This window comes from Pseudonaja textilis, chromosome 10, assembly GCF_049901715.1.
Source record: "Pseudonaja textilis isolate UNSWEBS1 chromosome 10, rPseTex1.2, whole genome shotgun sequence".
Classification (NCBI taxonomy): Eukaryota; Metazoa; Chordata; class Lepidosauria; order Squamata; family Elapidae; genus Pseudonaja; species Pseudonaja textilis.
This window is the reverse complement of record NC_141999.1, coordinates 19,413,321-19,436,612: the sequence shown is the minus strand read 5'-3', so window position 1 is coordinate 19,436,612 and position 23,292 is coordinate 19,413,321. Positions and strand designations below refer to the sequence as shown.

At 45.0% G+C, this 23,292-nt stretch overlaps 1 protein-coding gene and 1 long non-coding RNA gene across 3 annotated transcripts; one reads left to right on the top strand and one right to left on the bottom strand.

The window, feature by feature from the left end:
• Nucleotides 1-6,468: 6,468 nt before the first annotated feature.
• Nucleotides 6,469-11,147, bottom strand: LOC113448226 (chemerin-like receptor 1). Its single transcript, XM_087940017.1, has 3 exons — nucleotides 10,966-11,147; nucleotides 9,462-9,524; nucleotides 6,469-7,787 (listed from the first exon to the last, which is right to left on the bottom strand). Exon 3 carries the CDS (start codon nucleotides 7,779-7,781, stop codon nucleotides 6,819-6,821), a length of 963 nt encoding a protein of 320 aa, XP_087796143.1. The 5' UTR covers nucleotides 7,782-7,787; nucleotides 9,462-9,524; nucleotides 10,966-11,147; the 3' UTR covers nucleotides 6,469-6,818.
• A 7,935-nt stretch (nucleotides 11,148-19,082) lies between these two features.
• Nucleotides 19,083-20,313, top strand: LOC148124951 (uncharacterized). 2 transcript variants are annotated; one of them, XR_015744849.1, is made up of 3 exons: nucleotides 19,083-19,193; nucleotides 19,757-19,917; nucleotides 20,159-20,313. It is a non-coding gene; the product is annotated as an uncharacterized LOC148124951 (long non-coding RNA). The 2 variants fall into 2 exon arrangements; XR_015744850.1 differs by having other exon boundaries at nucleotides 19,757-19,922.
• Nucleotides 20,314-23,292: the final 2,979 nt, after the last annotated feature.

The window sequence follows — 23,292 nt, the reverse complement described above, 5'->3', positions numbered from 1 at the left end:
CCCCTTCCTTTGCACATTAGCAAACATCAAAAAGCACCCTTACAAATCTGAAAAGCTTTCCCTCCTCTGAATTCAAGGAGATGGTTTTCATCCTTTTTGCTCCAGGCTCAGTGTTCTTGTGGATCAATCTGTCTGGAAGTGAGGGGACTCAGGAAGAAGTAACCCCCCCTTCCATCCTCCCCAAAAGATGAGAGTGGCACGCCTCATTGGCCTCCCACCCCTAAAGCAGCTAAACTCAGCAGGAAATGATGGCAAACGTAACCGTAATGGCCCCGCTGATTGAGAAAGAGCACAGCGTTATTCCAAGAAAATACCGTCAACAAAGAGAAGCCGTATGTTCTGTAAAATCTTTTTGCAAAGGTTGATGAAGCTAGAAGCCCAAGAAGCTGTGACTTCAACATCAACACCAGCCCGACTGATGGGCACTGGCATCATTTCTGCTGCCGTGGATGTGATAGACAACAACAGCCCGTCCTGGCTGAAATTTGTAATGTGGCTCGATTCCTAATTGGACAGATTAGCAAACTTCTGTTCTTCATGTCTCTTTCCAAAGGCCATGGACAGTCCAGTGTCTGGACATCGCTCCTTTGATGTCTGCTTGATGACAGAAATGTCTCCTGGGTACTTTGTCTGCGGCAAAGTAGTTTTTCAAGACGTGGCAATTTTCTTACTACCCTAAACAAATTTTTATTTGTGTCTTGCACAACTCAGACATCACTGTCTCCTTTTTTTTTGCACCGTGATCTGAAATGAATGCATTCTCTTAAAATCATCTGAAGTAGGGGAAGAAAAAAATCCTATCTCTCAAAAGTTCCCGACTCCCATCATCGGTGGGTAAATGTATATTTTTATGCTACGATGCCATCAGCATGGGGAAGCGTACATTTTTGCATTACATACATGCAACATTTTACACTTCAAGGGATAAGCAGCATAATGCAAAAGGCAGAATGGAGACTGTCAGCTGAACAAATTACAAGCATGAGATAAGGAGAAGAAACGGAAATGGGGCTTTGTCTAGAAATCTATCAGCTTGTGTTTTTCTGAAAGCAAAACATTATCATTAAATCGTTATCTGCTTTGTATTGGCCACTGACTGGAAAAAAAAAAGAATTAAAAACTCAGTGGCTTGCTCTCAAAATTAGACCCATGGAAATCAACAGAAATGAGGTCAACCCTTCAACTGAAGACTTGTGCAATTGCACATGGAGACCTCATGGTAGAGTCCCTGGATTTCAGGTGCTTGCATCCCATTTTTCGGGGGTTGTGAAATAGTTCCACTTCAAAACAGAGTTTTGGGAGTTGATGACCTCTACCCTGAGAATGCAAGGATGATAAGGAACCAAAAGGGAAAAAAGGAACAATGCTAGAAGCAAAACAAAGGGACCATGAAGAATAATGTGGAGCACATGTGTAGACCATGTAAGCGAGGGTCAAACCCAGTGGTGAGATTCAAAACTGTTTCCTACCAGTTCTGTCGGCATGGCTTGGTGGATGTGGTGGTGTGGCTTGGCAGGCATGGCAGGGAAAGATACTGTAAAACCTCCATTCCCTCCCCACCCCACTAACCTGCTTTCCAGCTCTGTTCTCTTGTGCAGGGCAGCCAAAGGAGTGCCAGCCAATCAGCTGGGACTCGGGAGGCAGAGAATAGATGGGGTTGGCGGGGCCAGTCAGAGGCGGGATTTGCCGGTTCTCTGAACTACTCAAAATTTCCGCTCCCTTTTCTCCAGAACTGGTCAGAACCTGCTGAATAGCACCACTGATCAAACCAAGAAGCATAGGGACCAGTAAGAAAACCACAGCTGATGAGAACTGTGCTCCTATAATTTCATAAACTGTGCTCCCATAATTTTGTAGAATTGCTTGAACTAAAGCAGCCCTCAAAAGGTCCTCTCACTCGACCCAATGGACAGGATCCAGAAGACCAGGACAACAATGGACATAGTTCCCCAAAGGTCATTTAGACTGTCGCCAAATCTAATAGAAATGTAGAACCCCAATGTCAAGCTTCTCAGATTGGTTATCCTGCCCCTATCTTCATGCCATGGAGTGATGAAGAATTCTGGGTAATTCACAAACTCTCCTAAATAGACCAACTTGGATAGAGAGTAAGCTGCGAAGCATCATCACGATTGATAACTTGTCTTCTCCTTTGGGACCATTAGAATGGTGACAGTCTATTCCAAGTTGGCAAATTAGCAATCTGTAATGCAGAACTTCCTCGCTTTGATTTTTCTCTCGACTCCCTGAGCCATATGTCGCCCCTTTTCCTTTGCCGGAGTAAGTCCAACATTTCCACCTCATCTCTAGTCAATGCCATGCTGCCTCGTTATCAATGCTCCAGTCTTAGAGGCTATTCTGGCAATTCAAGAGAGGATGGGAGAGCCCACCTCACCCTAAGGGGACTGTTAAAAAAGCCACCTGTCCTCTCAGTGACTACAGGTGGCCCAGAGATGCTATTTGGAAGAGGGCTACATCAGTGGGGGTATTCAAATTATTTTACCACTGGTTCTGTGGGCATGACTTGGTGGGCGTGGTGTGGCGTGATGGGCGTGGTGTGGCTTGGTGGGCGTGGTGTGGCTTGGGCGTGGTGTGGTGGGCGTGGTGTGGCTTGGTGGGTGTGGTGCAGTGTGGCTTGGTGGGCATGGTGTGGTGTGGTGGACATAGTGTGGCTTGGTGGGCATGACTTGGTGGGTGTGACAGGGGAAGGATACTGCAAAATCCCCATTCCCTCCCCACCCCACTAACCTGCTTTCCAGCTACGTTCTCCTGTGTAGGGCAACAAAAGAAAACCCAGCCAATCAGCTGGGACTCAGGAGGCAGAGAATAGATGGGGTTGGTGGAGCCAGTCAGAAGTGGCATTTGCTGGTTCTCCGAACTACTCAAAATTTTCGCTACCGGTTCTCCAGAACTGGTCAGCACCGGCTGAATGCCCCCTCTGGGCTACATACAATTGCCAGCAAGAAGGAACATTCCTCCCAGCTCACTTGGGGAAAGCGGCTGATGCAAGAGCGGAGTGTGAACAAATGCTGAGGCCCAGTTTGAAATCTGAACCAGCAGAACCGTCCCCCTGGTAGGTTAACGTTTTCATTTGAATTACAGACACAGCTAATACAAGGGCTGATTTAAGTGTCATCTGTGCAAGTGGCCCTTTGGGGGTTGCTTAGTGTGTTCCTCTCCCTCTTCCCCTTTGTTTAGTCTTTGGAGATGGGTTGGGGCATGTAGTCTTGGAGTGTGCATATGTGTTGTACAAGAACATTTCTCCCACGTTGTCTTTACACAAGAACATTTGTACTAAAGAAACTTCTTCAAAGTTATCCCTAAAACTGGAGTTCTAGGAGCATTGGTTGGCTAGTCATATTTTGGAAACACAGTTTTTCAGTTGCGATAATCACTATTTTTTATTGGTTTCCATCCTTTTAAGGTATTCATTTTGTGGCTTCCACATTTAACTGTTGATCAAAACATGCGATATAATGGAATTGCAGCCACCATTTTGACTTGGTTGTGCCCTTCTTAGATGCTTCCAGTACCATGACCAATCAAAAAGCAATTTTGATATGGTGGACTGTCTTTATGAATGCTAGAATGAGGTTCCAGGACTGAATAGCAAATGACACAGAAAAACAAACTCCAACTTTTAAGGAGAGAAGCAACCTAGAACTAAGGATACTTTTCCTGACAGAACAATTAATCAGTGGAACAACTTGCCTCCAGAAATTGTGAATGCTTCAACACTGGAAGTTTTTAAGAAGAGATTGGATAAGCTGTCTGAAGTGTTGTAGGGTTTCCTGCCTAGGCAGGGGGTTGGACTAGAAGACCTCCAAGATCCCTTCCAACACTGTCTTCTATTCTATTCTATTCTATTCTATTCTGTTCTGTTCTGTTCTGTTCTGTTCTGTTCTGTTCTGTTCTATTCTGACTAGAAATGTTCAGTGTTTGTCCCAGCAGTTGCCATAAACTGAGGACCTCCTGTTAAATGTTTTATCATTAATGGTCTAGGGCAGGGGTCTCCAACCTATTCCCAGAATTCCTCAGCCAGCAAAGCTAGCTGAGGAACTCTGGGAGTTGAAGTCTACAAGCCTTAAAGTTGCCAAGGTTGGAGACCCTGGTTTAGAACACCAAACCTTACCGTTATCTTCAGGCCGCCCAAACATGTGCTGATAATCTGCTGTCTTGGCCATCTGAAATTCAGACCTACATCTCCTCGTGGCAGGAAGTGGTTCTTGCAGAGACTCCTTGGAGCCTGAGTGGTGGTGTGCTTCACCACAAAACACAGATCGTCTGTTATTTGCACATGTGTCCCAGGCAGGGAAAACGTCCAGCAACTTAAGCAATTTGTCAAGTGTGACTTTAAACTTTTGTATCCCAGATGGGATGGGAGGCTGAACCAACCCTGAGCCTGATGAGATTCAAACTGCCAAGTTGCAGGCAGCCGACAGTAGTAGAAGTAGCTTGCAGTACTGCACTCTAACTACACTGTGCCACCACAGTTCACAACAACAACGATGACGACAATAACCGGTATCAACCATCAGCGCTAGTCAATGATATTTGTGATACAATTTTAAATCTTCAGTTGACTGAGTTTCACGTTTAATGAATAAAAGAGATAATAATAATAATAGTAATAATAATAATAGTAATAGTAATAATAATAATAGAATGACGATGGCAAAAGCAAGCAAGAGTAGGACCACTAGTAATAGGCGGTTGGGTGTAGTCCTAAAACAACTGGAGCATCACTTGAACACCGTCGGCATTGACAAATTTGCCACCGGTCAATTGCAGAAGGCAGCTTTACTTGGAACAGCTTCCATCCTGCGGTGACATCTGTTAACACCATCAAACATCCAGATTTGCCTCTCCCAGGTCCTTGGTAAGGACTCGATAGGTAGACAAAAGTGTCAAACCCAGTCTGAACATCTTGCTGACTGTGCAATGAGTAGTATTAGTAGTAGTAGTAGTTGTTGTTGTTATCTCACCTTTTGCAGTTGGGAAGCCTGGAAAAGGGGCATAATGAGTTAAGGGGGAAAAAAAATAAAGTCATTTTTCTTGCTTAAACCCCCAACCTAAATAAATGTACTTTGAAAAGGGGGGCTTTTACGCGGACATCTTAGGGAAAACCCAGTGCAGCATTTCAGTTGATGGTGGAATCACACAGCTGTCTTCCCTAACTCAAACTCTCCTAGACCCCAGATGATAAGAGAGGATGATTGCGGAACAGAACTGGTTGTAGCATCGATCTCATCCCTGGGGCTGAAAAAAAGAAACAGGAGTTTGTCAGGACATGGTGGACGAGACGATGGATACTCCAGAATCGCTTTTATTTTGGAATAGAGCTGAAAAAGCTTCTTGGATGAGAAGCGAAACATCTTCAAAGAAAAAAACTGGGAAAATCCACTTGCCTCTTGAAAAAAGCGCCTTTGGGACATCTTATTTTGGGAAAGGATTGTTAGCTTCCTGGAGAGGAGAGCTTCAAATAAAGTTTTTGGAGACTTTATTTTAGTGGACTGACAAAAAAAAAAAAAAAACAGCTAGCATTTGGGTGTGTTCATTTTCAAAGGTTTGGTATAGTAACTCCTTCCCTTCTTGAAAATAAACCTAACTATGGGACTCAGGATGAATCCTTTTTGCTGGGCTGCATTGACTGTCGAGAAGACCTCTTAAATGTGAGTGTGGAAACATATGTTCATTTATTATATTTCAGAGGGTGCCAAACAGAGGTGGTATTCAGCAGGTTCTGATCAGTTCTGGAGAACCAGTAGCGGAAATTTTGAGTAGTTTGGAGAACCAACAAATCCCATCTCTGACTGGCCCTGTCCCCATCTATTCTCTACCTCCCAAGTCCCATTTGATTGGCTGGGTCTTCTTTGGTTGCCCTGCACAGGAAAATGGAGCTGGAAAGCAGGTTAGTGGGGTGGGGAGGGAATGGGGATTTTACAGTATCCTTCCCCTGCCACGCCCTTGATTTTTCTTTTTCCTTCTTGTTTCTTGCTTGTGGAAAGGTGAGAGCCTTTAGTCAAAAAGATTTCTTCATACTCTTTCTCAACATCAAGACGTCCTTTCTTTAGTCTGTTTCTTCACATCCAAAGTCAACCAGGACAACCTTGCCAAGGTAAGGGAGGTCATAGAATGAAATGATGCAGGATGAAGTCAAGACAGGATACATGGGTGGGCGAGGGTCTTAGCCAAGACAGGAAATAATTATTTGCTATATTCTCCATTTCCCTTAGTACAGGAAAGAGATGAACAGGAGAGAGGTTGAGAAATCTTTTCAATGCCAGAAACCACTTGGTCATCTTGTTGCAACAACACTTGTCTTTTAAAAGCATCTAACAGAAGTGGAAGGAGGGGAAATCCCCCCCCCCCCGAAAGCTGAGAAAAAGCACAAGGCCAAAAAACACATTGTCAGCATTTCAAGGAACAACTCCAAACACATAAACTTCGAGACGCACATTCCCTCAAAGTTCCATTTTATTACAGTTGTCATATTGGCACATCTGGAAAAATCCAAATCTGAGCATTCTGGGTATTCCCTTCCCAAAAGAGAAATCAAACATCCACCCCCTGCACCCACCAGTCCATCACATGGCCCAATGAAATCTTCGTCCCAGCTGGAGACATCCTTCCAGTCACTCCTCCCCAGGTGCAGGGCAACATGTCCTTGACTCTCCGAGAAACAATGTTGTTGGGTCTAATCTTCTACCTCTCTATGAAATCCCCCCTCCCATTTTCCCAAACACTGAATGTAGCAACACCACCATCATCATATTCTTGGAGGATGCAACAGAAAACACCCAACCTTCCTTGCCTACTTAAGTTTTCTGATTAAGATTCTCTGATGCTTCTGTCGCAAATGACGTATCCTCTTCAATGAGGGCCCTGCGGAAAAGTCCCAAGAAGGAAGCTCGGCGGCGAAGGCCCCTGCTCCGGAGGTAGCCCACAAAGCCATAGAGCACTGGGTTGATGCAGCTGTGCAAGTAGGCCAACGCATTGGAAACCTTGAGCGCAATTCCCCAAAGGGCATTTTTGGTCCAAACGGTGTTCAGCAGCACAAAGACGTGGTGGGGCAGCCAGCAAATGAAGAAAAGGGCGACAATGGCAGCCACCAGGCTGATGGTGCGGTGGCAACCCTTCCAGCGCCGTTCACGAAGCTTGCAAAGCAGAATGGAGTAAGCTGCAGAGATGATGATGAAGGGCAGGAGGAACCCGCCGAAGAACCTGCTCATTCTCAGGGGCAGTTCGGTCGAGGTTTTGAGAGCCTTGTGATAGATGCAACAGGAGGCACCGTTTCTGACCTCGATCGTGCGGACTACCAGGTAAGGGAGGCTGAAGAACAGAGCAAGGGTCCATGCTCCAATACACATCAGGGTTTGAAAACGGGGACTTTGGTGGTTTCGGGCCCACACAGGTTTTACTACCATCAGACATCGATAAAGGCTGATAACAGTGAGGACGAAGACGCTAGTGAAGGTGGTGAGATAGCGGACAAAGCTGTGGACCTTGCAAAGCGCGAGGCCGAAGGGCCATTGCTGGTACATGATCTCTTGCACAAGGGCAGGGATGCGGCCCATGGAGAATAGGAAGTCGGCCACAGCCAGGTTGAAATAGCAGATGGAGGTGAATGTTTTGTGTTTCTTTCGTGTAACTATGATCCACATGACCAGCCCGTTGCCTGAAATGCCCAAAACCAAGATGATCACATTGGTGATGATCGCTATATGGCGCATGACTTCTTCCACCGCGGTTACATTGCTGAGGCAATAAGAGACGTTCATGGCTGCCTAGAAAGAATAAGACAGTAAGATTCAATGTTGGTTCATATTTTTCTAGGTCTCATTCCTCTTGATGGGGGTGTCAGCGTTCCAATGAAACTCCCCATTTCATTCAGCACTCAGAAACAAAGTTCATCCAAGTAAGAATTTATTGAAGAAATCATCTGGGAAAACCCGAATCGGAGAGTCCTGGCTTTTCCCTTTATAATTGAAAATCAAAATCCCATCCCCCTCCACCCACCAGTCCATCACATGGTCCAATCACCCGTTGTCCCAACTGGAGACATTCCTCCAACCACTCCTCTCCAGCTGCAGGGCAACTTGACTCAGAAAAAGAACGTTGTTGAGTCTAATCTAAGAGTGCAGAGAAGAGCAACAAAGAGGATTAGGGGACTGGAGGCTAAAACAGGTGAAGAACGGTTGCAGGAACCGGGTAGGTCTAGTCTAGTGAAAAGAAAGACTAGGAGGGACATGATAGCAGCGTTTCAATATATCTTGCCACAAAGAAGAGGGAGTCAACTTATTCTCCAAAGCACCTGAAGGCAGGACAAGAAGCAATGGGTGGAAACTCATCAAGGAGAGAAGTAACCTAGAACTAGGGAGAAATTTCCTGACGGTGAGAACAATTCATCAGTGGAACAACCTGCCTCCAGAAGTTGCAAATGCTCCAACAATGGAAGTTTTAAAAAATATGTTGGATAACCATTTGTCTGAAGTGGTGTAGGGCTTCCTGCCTAGGCAGGGGGTTGGACTAGAAGACCTCCAAGGTCCCTTCCAACTCTGTTATTCTATTCTATTCTATTCTATTCTGTTCTGTTCTATTCTATTCTATTCTATTCTATTCTATTCTATTCTATCCTATCCTATCCTATCCTACCCTACCCTACCCTATCCTATCCTATTCTATTCTTCCACCTCTCTATGAAATCCCCCCTCCCAAATTCCCAGGCACTACATGTGGAAGCCTCGAAGCTCCTAAATAAAATATGGCTTCTAAGGCTGACAGCAGGGAGGGCGAAGACAATGTATAGCCCTGTAGTCACAAAGAACCCTCAAAGTTTTTCCTGCAGCCAATTTCCAACTCTGCTACTTATATCTTGGCCCTATACGTCCTCAACGTATAACCATCGGTTTAAGCAAGCGAAGTTACAGTGGCACGATGGGAAAAAATTGGTCCTCGCCATTGCAACATCTTACGGTTGCATGATCAAAATTTGGACGCTCGGCAGCCCGGCATGAGTTTACGATAGTGCAGCATCCCAGGGGGTCATGTCATTGCCATTTATGACTTTCCTGGACAGCGTCCAACAAGCAAAGTCAATTGGGGGAAGCCAGATTCGCATCCCCATGTGATTCACTTAACAACCTGCAGTGATTCACTTAATAACTGGGATTTTTAAAAAGTCATAAAATCATCTGCAACTCATTTAACAACTGCTGTGCTTAATAGTGAAAATTCTGGTTCCAACTGTGATGGTAAGTTGAGGATTACCTATAAAACTAGACTTTTCACGGACTCAGTTCAGATCAGATCATATATTTGCAGAAAGTAGAGAAAGAGGACAGAAGCTGTGGGGTTTCCCCCCCTGCGTCACAATTATTGTGGTTTAGCCACCAGTCTTCAAGCATGTAGACAGGATGTGGATTCACAGAGAAGTATGAAAGAGCAAATGAGAATCTAACCTGAAGAGGAATCTCAGTAAGAGTTGGGAGAAAAGACCAGCTGAAATTCTTGGGGTGTCATGTCTGGGTTAAGAGAGAAATATATGATTAAGTTCTTGCTAATCTCTTCTCTAGGGAATAAAACAGGATGTATCAAATAGTTCTTTCTAATGCAAGTGTTCTGGGAGAACTGTAAGGTAAAGTTAAAGGCTCCCCTCGCACATACGTCTTAGTAGTTTCCGGCTCTAGGGGCCGCTGGTGCTCATCTCCGTTACAAAGCCGAAGAGCCAGCGCTGTTCGAAGACGTCTCCGTGGTCATGTGGCCGGCAGGACTAAACGCCTTCGAAGGCACCTGGAACCCTGTTCCCTTCCCACCAAAGGGGTCCCTGTTTTTCTACTTGCCTTATTACATGCTTTTGAACTGCTAGGTTGGCAGAAGTTGGGACAAGTAATGGGAGCTCATTCCGTTATGTGGCGCTAGGGATTCGAATCGCCGAACTGCCGACCTTTCTGATCGACAAGCTCAGCGTCTTAACCCCTGAGCCATGACATCCCTTAAGGAGAATTTAAGTAGGACTGTAGTGGTCTGATATTTATGGACATGGTAGGTTTGTGTGATTTGTCCAGACAAGCACATCCAGAGGTACCGCACTAGTTGTAACTTCATAGTAAAATTACATTAACAGGATTGTGCAATTCTCTCTCCTCTTACTTTTACAATCCAAGAAACCAGGAAAGATCTCTTCCGAGACATTTACTATGCCCCTCTTCCTTCTGCAGGCTCAGCTGGCATTTATCCCACCATTTTCTAATCCGCAACTCTTTGTCCATCTCCCATGGTTCTTCCTGCATACCACTACAAGTGGGGCAGTGTTTCTTAGACTTCTGGATGTTAAAGACATCCACACTTTTGAAGCTTGAAGTTGAGAAACACTGGTAGGAATGGAAGGTGTCCTTTTTTTTGGCTGGGCCGTCCCAGTCAACAAACTGGTTGCGAAGGCAGATCCAAGCTTTCAAAACCTCACTCCGTGGAGGCCTGGCGCTCAGCCCAGTCACGAAACGTTCAGCAGTCGGAAGAGGCTTCTGGTGCATGCATATGGTGTGTGGATCGAAACTTCTTCCCGGCTCTTCTAGAACACCAAAGAGGCCTCGGGAATGAAGCAATGCAGTCGCTTGACATGTAGAACCCAGAAGGCCTTAGGATTTCACCACACGGCTATGATGGGAAATCTTCCAGGTTTGAAATCCTCAGTGCAAGATACCAGATCTAACTAAATTCAGGTGCTGCTTTTCACACAATTAAAAGCAGACTATTTCTTATGGCAGCATTTCTTTAATCCTGCAAAGTGGTCTAAAATATCAGCCATTTTCCTCCTCCTCCCCTTTTTTAATCTCTTCATTTTGGGGATGAAAGTTGATTAAGGAGTTGAAGTTGATGAAAGAGTTGAAGCCAGTGGTGGGATGCTGCCAATATAATAACTTTGAGTGCGCTGCACACACGTGCGCAGCTTTCAAAATTACTTACCTTCAATGTTACTTCGGGGAAGTAACACAGCTGAGGCATGGCAATCCGGATTGTTGGTGCAAACTGGTTCGGAGCCAGCTCATCATTGGAGCTAGGGGCTCGCCCCGAACCGGTCCGAACTGGCAGAATCCCACCCCTGGTTGAAGGCACTCACTTACTAGAAGAACAGCTTACCCTTTTTCTGAGAGTAGGGATGCCTCAAGATGTAACTTAAGAGCTGCAAAGTTTCAACACTCAAGATTGCCTCAGAGGAGCCATTTGAAAAAACATTTTAAGATTGCTTTGCTTTCTTCGGGGTTGGAGAGACATTTTAAGGGGCAAAAGGGGGTGGTTTAAGCCTTGAGAATATTTAAAGCATCCCCCCGATCCTTAAAAACCTCAAATCTCCTCCCTCCAAGGGATCTTGTTGGCCCCGTTTGGAACCAACAGAATCAAATCTGTTTCCTTCCTAACTTATGGGAAAACCTAAGACCTTCTATATGTCACTTCACGGCAACACTCGCCCTCCCCTCAATCCAGCCCTGTTTCCAAACGATGAATCGGGGCATACCCGTTTACTTTTATCTTTTTCAGATCTTTCTTTCAGGCAAAGAGGAAATGGCAACCACTAGAAGCTCCATTCTTGAATGCTCCGAAATGGAATTATTTAGCTTTAGGGAGAGAAGAAACGAGAGTCTATGAAGGAAGCGGATTTTCGGGGGAATAAACATCAGGGAAAGAAAAGGAGAATGACATTCAAGTGAGACGCAAATGGATATCACACCCTTGCAAAATCTGCCTGATCAGAGAGGACAGTCGCAAACAGTATCTGCTTTAGGTGACCCTCAAGTTATTTAAAAAGGAAAACTCTGGGAGGGACGCGTCTTACTGTTTAGCCTAAGCTCAGTGAGCATGCAGCGAGCATACAGCGGTCCCCAAGGGCTCCTGCTTGAGATTCTGTGGCCGCCTCTCAGCCCCTGATTTGCTCACCATTTGAAGATTCGCCGTGCCTTCCATGGGGAGCTCATAAGGTGGTTTCACCTAAGAAGGTCTTGAGGTTCTGCTTCTCCGATGCATTCTAAACGGAAGGGCAGGAAGTCACCGAAGAACCTGATTGCAAGAGGCCTTAGACCGGCCTTTTCTTTTGCAAAATCACAGGCTGCAACTAAGGGAGTGCTCATTTTGCAAGAAAACCCTTGCAAAGATCCAAGGAAAGGCTCTTCTCGGGGACTTTCAGAGATTGGAAGAGGAGCCTGTTGAAATAGGGGCAACCTGGTGGCTGGCTGAGGTGGTGGGGAAAGCAATAGGAGCCGATGCTGAGGTGGTTTAGACGCCAGAGGCTCAGGTGTAAATTGTTACTGAAGGTAGCCATCACATGAGACCACAGAATAGTTCTCCTGTTCCTATCCTTTAAATAGAAAAGGCTACTTCAGATGAGGCTGCTGGTCCACTGCAACAAAATTGGGAACAAGCTGCAGGAGAGTCTAAACGACATAGCAAAATGATGCCATCCAATAATAAGCGCGGTGATGACATCCTTGTCTCCATGTATGTAACTCACAGCCTTTGGGTGTTGATGACATGGATGTGCAATCGTTGCCCAGTCTCATCCCTCAGCTGTTGCCCCTCGGACGTAGTGGTGGGATTCAAATTTTTTTTACTACCAGTTCTGTAGGTGTGGCTTGGTGGCCATGACAGAGGAAGGATACTGCAAAATCCCCCTTCCCTCCCCACCCTACTAACCTGCTTTCCAGCTCCATTCTCCTGTGCAGGTCAACAAAAGACAATTCAGCCGATCAGCTGGGACTCAGGAGGCAGAGAATAGATGGGGCAGGGTCAGTCAGAGGTGGGTTTTGCTGGTTCTCTGAACTACTCAAAATTTCCGCTACCGGTTCTCCAGAACTGGTCAGAACCTGCTGAATACCACCTCTGCCTGGAAGTCTCTTAAAATCCCTTTGTCAGCTTTGGAAGCCATATTGAGATCCGATGCTCCCACGCTGCCACAATTGAGCCTGGGAAAGTGGGAGGGGGGAATTCATTGGAGTATATCTAGTTAGACAAAATAAAATCCTTTTCCTGGTTCAAGGTCACGTAGCGTTGCGCATAGTGAAAAGGAAGTCTTACTTTGGGACGGATGGTGATTGGGCCACGTGATGTGGTGATGGGCACGGGGATGGATTTGTATGTTTTACTTCTGCAAGGAAGCCTGAAACTTTCAGATTCGGGATTCCACAGATGTACCAGTTACTATCCAAATAAAAGGAACCTTTGAGAGATGTCTGTCTTGGAGTTACTGGTTGGAATGGAGGGTTGCTGGAACACTGACATCCTTTTCTTTTTCTGCCAGCTTTGTATATGGTGCTTTGCACAAAAGCCTAGCAACATACTACATCTCTTGTGTGATCTCTGAGATTTGCAATCATCTATCAATGCCACTCCAAAGCATCATTGTCAGTGGCAGGTGGAGACCTTTCTATTTTCCCCAGGCCTTTTTTTTTTAAATGTTCATTTTTAAATTGAATTCGAATTGTCTCTTGGTCTCTAGATTACGAAGGGCTGACTCTGACGGCTGCCTTGCTTGTAGGGTATCTTTATTTTGTCATTTATTTGATTTTATTGCATCGAGTTTAATTTGAATTCTATTATATTCAAATGAAATTATATTCACAAGACCAGAAAGCTTAAGATATCAAACGAATATCTTTTTAAAAAAACATGTCTTGGATTGGGCGAGAATAGGATGGAGGTTTTGAACCAAGCAAATTTTGAGCAAAGTGGATATTGGAGTTTTTATTAAACAACAAAAAAAAGGATGATTGTATACAGACACGCAGGAAAGAATGATAAGAGGTTCAGGATGTAATGAGGGGAATTTATCCTGCTGGATGTGTGGCCTGGTTCATTTTTAATTCTGTGGACCCTGAAATGAGAGAGAGAGAAAAAAAGAGAAACTTCTGAAAGAAATCCTAAATGGAATCCATGAAAAAGCCTCTTCCTCATCTCCCCACCCCCCCAAAAAATAACACACACAACCTTGTTCTCATCTTGCTTTGAAGGCAGAAATAAATTTTTTTTATACATTTTCACAGCATTAGAAGAGGGCTGAGAAGACAGCAGAATATACAGGTAAAGATTCCCCTTGCACATATGTGCTAGTTGTTTCCGGATCTAGGGGGCGGTGCTCATCTCTGTTACAAAGCAGAAGAGCCAGTGCTGTCCGAAGACGTCTCCGTGGTCATGTGGCTGGCATGACTGAACGCCAAAGGCGCACAGAATGCTGTTCCCTTCCTGCCACAGTGCTCCCTATTTTTCTACTTGCATTTTTTTTAATGTGCTTTCGCTAGGTTGGCAGAAGCTGGGACAAGGAACGGGTGCTCACTCCATTACGTGGCGCTAGGGATTCGAACCGCCGAACTGCTAACCTTTCTGATCAACAAGCTCAGTGTCTTAGCCATCCCTAATATACAGGTAATCCTTGTTTAATGACCGTTTACATTATGACAGTGATGAAAAAGCAATTAGTCACCGATCCTTGTATTTACAACAGAACCGTAAAGCAAAGAAAAGCAGAGTATAATCGTAAGGACAATTGCAGGTTCATTAATGACCACACCACAGGGCTTGACAGCCACATTGCTGGTCTCAGTTACGGTCACTAAACGAGGACTACTTGTAAGGCTAAGGGCCTCATACAATCTCTAAAAATAATAAAGGTGGGATTCTAACAAATAAATAAATAAACCTATAAAAGATTGAAGATGGGAAATTGGAAGCAATGGCAGCCGAACCCCATTTCTGCCAGTGCTGGAAAGTGGCACTGACTGAACCCACCTGAACAACAGCGCCAACCCGGGGGGGGGGGCTGCTGAGGGTTCACAGGGGTTCGGGAGAGCCCCTAGCTAAGATTCTGTGCAGTTCCTTGGTTCCTTGAAATGCAGTTTGGAGAACCCCCAAATCCCACCCCTGGCTGGCCCCGCCCACCCTGCCCCTCCCCTGCCAGGAGTCCCCACGTGGGCCATTTTGGATGCAGGTAAGTGTCTCCCAGAAGCTCGGGCCTCCCGGAAGTTCGGAAAGGCCAGAAATGGGCCCCTTTCCAGCTTCCATAGAGTCTCCAGAGCACGGGGAGGCCATTTTCACCCTCCCGGAAGCTCGAAGAAAGCCTCTGGAGCCCTGGGAGGGCAAAAACGTCTCCCTCCCCCACCGTGGTGCGGGAGGCCGACTAGGCCACACCCACCCTGGCCATGCCCACCCAGCAATCAGGCAGAGGACCCTTTGCTAGATTTTTGGAAGCCCACCCCTGGCGCCAACTTCTGCTAAGAAGCAGTTGGGAAACAAGATGGAGAGCATGCATGAATATTTGAAGCTCCAATGTACGACTTACCAGAGAAATAGTAAAGCACGGCCATCAACAGTAAAATGGTTACAAGCGTTCCAAGAAGAATTGCAGCAAGCTGAACATTTTGCTCTCTCTTCTCTGTGCAGAGAAGAGCAACAAAGAAGATTAGGGGACCGGAGGCTTAAAACATATAAAGAACGGTTGCTGGAATTGGGTATGTCTAGTTTGATGAAAAGAAGGACTAGGGGGGACATGACAGCAGCGTTCCAGTATCCCAGGGGCTGCCACAAAGAAGAGGGAGTCAAGCTGTTCTCCAAAGCACCTGAAGACAGGACAAAAAGCCATGGGTGGAAACTCATCAAGGAGAGAAGCAACCTGGAATTAAGGAGACATTTCCTGACAGTAAGAAGAGTTAGAATGACTTGTCTCCAGAAGTTATGGGTGCTTCATCACTGAAGATTTTTAAGAAGAGATTGGACAATCATTTAATGATTTTGCATGAGCATGAAATCTAGTCCCACCATAGGCGTCAAAGCAGAGCTTCAGATTTTAAACTGACCAGAACGAACAAAGTTGCTTCCTGCAAAGGTTCATGTCCCTTTGCTCCTCCTTTATGTCTTATGGGAGGGGCCAATCATCTCCAAGCCTTACTTCCGAGTCGCTCCTTTTGTCTTAACTGTTCTTGCCTTCTGGCAACTCTGCGCAAGCGCGCACTGGGAACAGGCTCCCCCTGTTTCTCTGCCTCGCTGATGTCAGATTCTAGAGGCTCCAGAGTCAGCACATAACTCTCAGATGGCCCTGGCCTCTTCTTTATATCAAATGCAGATCCCTTGCCCGAGCCCTCCCCAGACTCCAGGACTGGCCCATGTTCCTCCCACTGTCCGACTCTGCTTCCAGCTCTGCCAGCCACCGGTGGACCGCAACAGATAGGGTCTACTCACCTTTCTTGGCTAGAATAGACAGAGTCTTCAAATTGGAGAATCCGAAAGGATTTATTCCTCTGCAACTGATTATATAGGAATTTAAGGTATTTCCTCGAAGATATATGGAACTGGTGATGGTGTTGCCTTGGGTTGAGGATATGATATTTACATCGCCAGAGATGTTTTCCTTGGTTAAATGTTCATGGTTCATGTACCACTGGATATCTGGTGGGGGCCAAGAATGGAAGGCACAAGAGCAAACAGTAGTGGTGCTATTGTCGTCATACTTACAAATATGGATGGCCATGATCTGAGGGCTATCTGGAAGAGGGCAAAACAAATACACAATTCTTCTGGGCAAAAGAAGTAAGGTCCATAATTATCAGCTGGGTATCCATTGCCTCAAAAAAAAGAGGACGTCATCTTGTATAGTAAGATCTGACTATGGCACAAGATATCACCTCTAGGCTAGTGTAGTACTACAGCAAACCCAAAGAGCTTTAACATTCCTGTTTTCTAGAATGCCCTGAACCTTATAAAACACCCACAGAAACCTATTCTGAAAGATCTGACAACTTTCGGACATGTTCTCCCAATGGCATTCTCAGATCATCGCTGGTCAGAAATGGTGTAGGGTCTCCCGCTTGGGCAGGGGACTAGATGACCTACAAGGTCCCTTCCAACTCTGATTATCTGTTATCTGGTCAGAATACCCAAAGCATCAGTAATCTCATGATGCTTTAGACTTTTTAAAAGTGTTGGCTGGCTTGGGTGCTGCCCTGACTATTGGCTTTTGGTAATCTGGAACATATAAATCAGCATAGCTGGCTGAGGAATTCTGGGAATTGAAATCCACAAGTCTTAGAGTTGCCAAGTTTGGAGACTTCTGACATAGATGCTATTTGTCCAACCTATATTATTCTAAAGGTGTTTCTCAGCCTTGTCCACTTTAGAATGTGTGGACTTCAACTCCCCGAATTCCCCAGCCAGCCCTGTTCGACTTGACTTACGATGACAGTGACCTATGATGGAAATTCCAGCCCAATTGTGGTCGTTCGTGCTTGGAGGAGTAGGAGGGGCTGGGAATGCAGGTAGCCCTTGACTTACGACCACAATGGAGCCCCACATTTATGTGAGACATGCAGCAAGCAAGTTTTGTCCCCTTTTCACGAACTTTCTTGCCACCGCTGTTACACGAATCGTTGCCGCTGTTACGTTAGTGGATTCCCCATGGACGTTGCTCGTCAGGTCACAAAAGGGGATCAAATGACCCCGGGACACTGCAGACATCATAAATATGAATCAATGGCCAAGCATCTGGATTTTGACCACTTGACCCTGGGGATTGTTGCAACGTTCAGTGGTAAGTGTGAAAGATGGTCATAAGTACGGGTGGGCTGCTGAGGGTTCGTAGGGGTTCGGGAGATCCTCTAGCTAAGATTCCGTGCAGTTCGGACAACCCCCAAATCCCACTCCTGGCTGGCCCCGCCCATCCTTCCTCTCCCCTCCCAGGAGTCCCATTTTGAAGGCAGGTAAGTGCAGGGCGCGCACGGAGCCCAGCGAGGGTGAAAAACAGGCCTCCCGGAAGTTCAGGAAGGCCGGAAATGGGCTCCTTTCCAAGCTTCCAGAGAACCTCCGTAGCCCCGGGAGGCTGTTTTTGACCTCCTGGAGGCTCCGGGAAAGCCCCCAGAGCCCAGGGAGGGCAAAAACCTCTCGGAGGCCGGTGGGAGGAACGGCTGGCTGTTTGTGGGGGAGACAGAGAGTGAGTACCCAAGACAAAAATAGATTGAAATAGCCTCCATTCCATTTAAACTTCCCAGAGACTGGTGGTGGGGAGACAGGAAAGCAGTCTTCCAATATTTGAGGGGCTGCCACAGAGAGGAGGAAGGGGTCAAGCTATTTTCCAAGGAACCCGAAGGCCAAACAAGGAACAATGGATGGAAACTGAACTAGGAGAGATTCAACCTGGAAATAAGGAGAAACTTTCTGACAGTGAGAGTAATCAACCAATGGAACAGAAGTTGCCTTCGGAAGTTGTGGGAGCGCCATCACTTGAGACCTTCAAGAAAAGACTGGACTGCCATTTGTCGGAAATGGCGTAGGGTCTCCCGCTTGGGTGGGAGGTTGGACTAGATGACCTACAAGGCCCCTTCCAACTCTGATTATCTGTTATCTATGCACACCCACCATGACCATGCCCAACCAGCAACCAGGCAGAGAATCCCTTGCTAACATTTTTGAAGCCCAGCCCTGGTCATAGGCCATTTTTTTTCAGTGCCATTGTAATTTTGAGTGGTTACTAAAGAAATACTGGTAAGGCTGCCTCTCCTAACCGGGATGCAAAGAGCTTCTCAGGCAAAGCCTGAGGCAAGGAGTTAGAAATTAGAGAACTACTCACAGGCCATATGAAGTTGGACGGCATTTTGTGTGTCTTTCCTTGTGTCAGGGTATTTTAAATTACAAGTGAGGGTTACGCCTTCGTTAGCCAAAATGGGTACGAAGCTGAGGTTGGCTCCATAGGTCCAGGTCCAATCGCTGATCTGTTTGCCCCATTCAGAGATATTCCAATTGCTGGATTTGGAGGACCAGATGATTTGAGGCTTGGGTTTCAAGCAGCAATTTGATGCCACACAGCTAAGGTTGATGGTTTCCCCCCAGATGATGGAAGATGGTTTCCAAATCACCGGCTTCTTCATATCTAAGCAAGAAAAATGTTGATGGGAGGCCTTTCGGTTTTTGGGGAGGCCTCCAGCTTGTTAGAGTATATTCATTAACTGGCAGAGACACGGTGAACAAAGTCAGCAAGTGAGTAAACATGGCAACAGACCAGCCAATAGGAGCTGACAGCCTGGGTGTGGCTTGGCTCTGTGTGTTTTGCTGAGAATTGAAACTGAAACTAACTTGCTTGCTTGCTAAAACTGATATCTGCTCTGAGCTGCTGCTGCTGCTTGTGTTTTTGCTTTTTGTTACCTTGAAAGAATCTACAAATGGTACTGTAAACTTTACTCATATTATTATGTTTATAAAGAAGTTAATGATCCTTCTGAATCAGTCATATGTGTGTTTTCTGGACTGGAATTTCTGCTGCAAACTCTAACACAGCTGCCTTTATCAGCCCAGCCCATTCTGTAATTGAGTATGTCTAGTTTAATGAACAGAAGGACTAGCTGAGGGCAGCAGCTCGCATGCCCACAGAAAGGGCTCTGCGTGCCACCTCTGGCACGTGTGCCACAGGTTAGTTATCACGGGTATAGGATCTCCCACTTGAGCAGGCAAGGACTGGAAAGACCTCCAAGGGCTTTTCCTCTTCTGTTATTCTGTCTATTGTAGCTTCATCTGCAAAACCCTTATCGTATCTGGGCAACAAGGATCCAGGTTTGTCCATGGGTCTCCAACATTTCCCCCTCTTGTTCTAAAGTAAAGGCATCAAACATGTCTAGGAAGAAGCGGAGGGGGGAGTTCAAGAACTTGCCTACCTGTCACCACAATTTGGAGATTATGAGAATGTACAAATGTATGCCTATATGCTTCTCCTTTATCAATTCTCATGTAGTACCATCCCGTGTTTTCAAGCTGGGCATCGTCAATGCTGAAGGAGCAGTCGCCATTGTTGATATCCCCGATCAGCTTAAAATTGGTAGGATCCGGTCTCTGCCTTGAGTCGTTGCTGATCATCAGAACCCCTAATACCCAGATGTTGATCCATCTCAAATAGTAACGTTTGTATACATTCTTAAACCAATAGATGTAAAGGGGTTCTGAGCTTTCCGAGTACCGTTCTGGAACGGTGAACCTGCAGGGCACATCGATACAATGGTTTATTTCCACAAAGGATTTCTCAGGCACTGAAATCGAATGGTCGAGACCGTTGGTCAGAGTACCTGGTGGGAGGAGAGAAAAAATGTAACTGGCAAGGCCCTGCTAAACCTATTTACTTTTTTTTTCCTCCCACAAGGCTTTTATTCAGAGGTGGTCTGTTCAAGTTACTCCTTTGAAAAACATCATCCAATCAATTCAGTGCCAACAACAATTAAGGAGACACTTCCTAACAGGGAGGACAATTAACCAGTGGAACAGCTTGCCTGCAGAAATCATGGGCGCTCCATCACTGGAGGTTTGTAAGAAGAGACGGGTGTCAGGGTTTCCAAATAATAGACCCATACTAAGCAAACCTCCGAGGCAGATGAATTCCTCAAAGAATAGTCTTCAAGGAAAAACAAAGTCCAGTTGCCTTTTATAAAAATGCCTTTGGGACAACCATGACCTGGATGACTTAAGAATCTCCGTAAACATTTAGGATTTTAATGTTTTCATGCTGTAAGCTATCCAGAGGCATTTTGTTACAGTAAGTAAGTAAGTAAGTAAGTAAGTAAGTAAGTAAGTAAGTAAGTAAATAACTACTGACTGGCACTTTAGTACATATGCACATCCGATTTTAGCAAAGGAAACTCTGGAGATCAAATTGCAAAAATGAGTCAGATGATTGGAGAATTCTAGAAGTTGAAGTCCTAAAGTTGAAGTCTTAAAGTTGTCAAAGTAGAGAAACCCCTTGGAGTGGTCTACCCTGTGAAGCCATACCATAAAGAAATAAACAAACCAAGGTTTGACTTTCCACTATTGACCTCACCCCTTTCCTAAGAGGTCTGTAGGGGGCGTGCATAAGCGCACCAATGTGCCTACCGCCCCTGTCCTATTGTTTCTTTTATTTTTCTTATATGTATCCATGTATTCATAACTATGTTTTTATTTATACCTATTATCTTGTAAGCAATTGACAAACCAAATAAAATTAAATAAATAAATAAATAAAACAAACCAAGGTTAATATTTGGGCTGCATTGCAAATGCATCTTTGTATCTTAAAATCAGGGTTTCATCTCTGGCCTGAAAGATGTCCTTTTATACCACTAGGTGACAGCAAAATGTTATACTTTTCTGTGCCTCTGCTACCATCTGTTGCTGCAGCCCAAATAGGTAGCTTCAATTTACCTTGAGCAAAGCAGAGAATATTGCTTTTCTTTAACAATGTCTAGATAGAAGGACAAGATTGCAGGATGAACCCCAGAAGATGGAAAATAACTTTTTAAATACATTTATTGCTTTCACCCCGTTGATCTGATCATTCCAACGGCTGAAAACTACTTCGATGGATCTCTCCAGCTTTGCTCTGCTGGTAGAAATGGTAGCTGGGAAAGTGATCACATGCATTGATTTGAGTCATGCTACTATTGACTCTTAAATGTGAATCCACTGAGACCATAGGATGGATTCACACATCCCATTGTTTCAGCTATGACATTCTTTCCTTGGTCTGTAGCCTAGTGCTGTAGCCTAGGTCTCTAAACCAGGCAACTTTAAGACTTGTGGACTTCGACTCCCAGAATCCCTCAGCCAACCCTGCTGAATAGCTCATGCTGGTTGAGGAATTCTGAGAGTTGAAGTCACAATTCTTTAAAGTTGTCAAGTTTGGAGATCCCTGTCCTAGTGCCAAGAATGAACCCATCTGTAATAGTTTGCAAACTATGATTTATGGCTTAGGATTGTATTTGAACCAGCCCACTTAATTTTTCAGGTCATCCGCCACAGTTCATGGTTTCCACAAGCAATGCTACCATGTGAACACACACAAATGAAGTTCAGGAGGAAGGAGGAGAAGGAATGACAGAGGAGGGAACAGAATGAATACAATGCTTCCACAAATGGGAGATTAAACCCACCTCCCCACAACCTTTCCATTACTTCTTCAAACTTTCCAAGGAGCTGCTGATACAGTTCTACAGAGGAATTATTGAGTCTGTCATCTGCTCCTCTATAACTGTCTGGTTTGGTTCTGCAACCTAACAGGACAGACACAGACTCCAGAGAGTAATTAGAACTGCAGAAAAAAACAACGGCTACCAACCTGCCTTCTATCGAGGACCTGTATACTGCATGAGTCAAAAAGAGAGCTGTGAAAATATTTACGGAACGACCCCTCACATCCTGGACATAAACTGTTTCAACTCCTTCCCTCAAAACGACACTATAGAGCACTGCACACCAGAACAGCTAGACACAAGGACAGTTTTTCCCCGAATGCCATCACTCTGCTAAACAAATAATTACCTCAACATGGTCCAACTATTTACAAAGTCTGCACTACTATTATTATTAATCTTCTCATCACTCCTTATCACCCACCCTCTCCCACTTGTGACTGCTGTAACTTTGTTGCTTGTATCCTTACGATTTATATGGACTGTTTCGTAGTATGATTTGATTGCTTATTGTACCCTATGACTATTATTAAGTGTTGTACCTGATGCTTCTTGACTCTTGATGAATGTATTTTTTCTTTTATGTACACTGAGAGCATATGCACCAAGACAGATTCCTTGTGTGCTCAATCACACTTGGCCAATCAAGAACTATTCTATTCTATTCTGTTCTGTTTTATTCTATACTTTTACACCCATCAAATGCAATCCTTTGACCATGCACCAAGATTTCCCTGACCGTCCGTACCTGCACAGCATACAAATCATGATTGAGATGATCTTATCCTTGCATTTTTGAGACAGAGAAATGGATTCCTGTTGAATTAAGACTTTGTTTTCTGTGACCCATAGCTCATCTGTGATCAGAGCTCATAACCTGTTCATTTTGCCATAAAGGGAGAAATTAGAAAACCACTTGAGATTTTACAGCATATTTCTGTGAGTCACTCACTCGTACCTCGGTAAAATAGGACAAGGTTCAGGGAGGTTAGTAAAAAGGAAGTCATCCCTTGAATTTTGGAGAAATATCTGTATGCTGTAGCTGCTCTCCCCTTTGACCATCTTCTTATTGCAGAATTATTTCCAGAGATCTACCAGAATAAGAAATTGGAAAAGATTGTTGAGTATTGTTGTGGCAACCATCAAAAGTCCTATTCAAATAACCTTTTTAAAAAACAAACAAACTGCAAAACCCTCCATATCCTCATTCAACTCATCTAGTAAGGTAATCTAGTCCCAAAGCTGCTTTTTTTTTTTAAAGAGGCAGTTGGATTTTTCTGGTTTTTCTTTGAAGATGTTTCACTTCTTATCCAAGAAGCTTCTTCAACTCTGA

Excerpts from the sequence above, each read along its gene's own strand:
- LOC113448226 (XM_087940017.1), bottom strand. The coding sequence starts at position 7,781 with ATGAACGTCTCTTATTGCCTCAGCAATGTAACCGCGGTGGAAGAAGTC.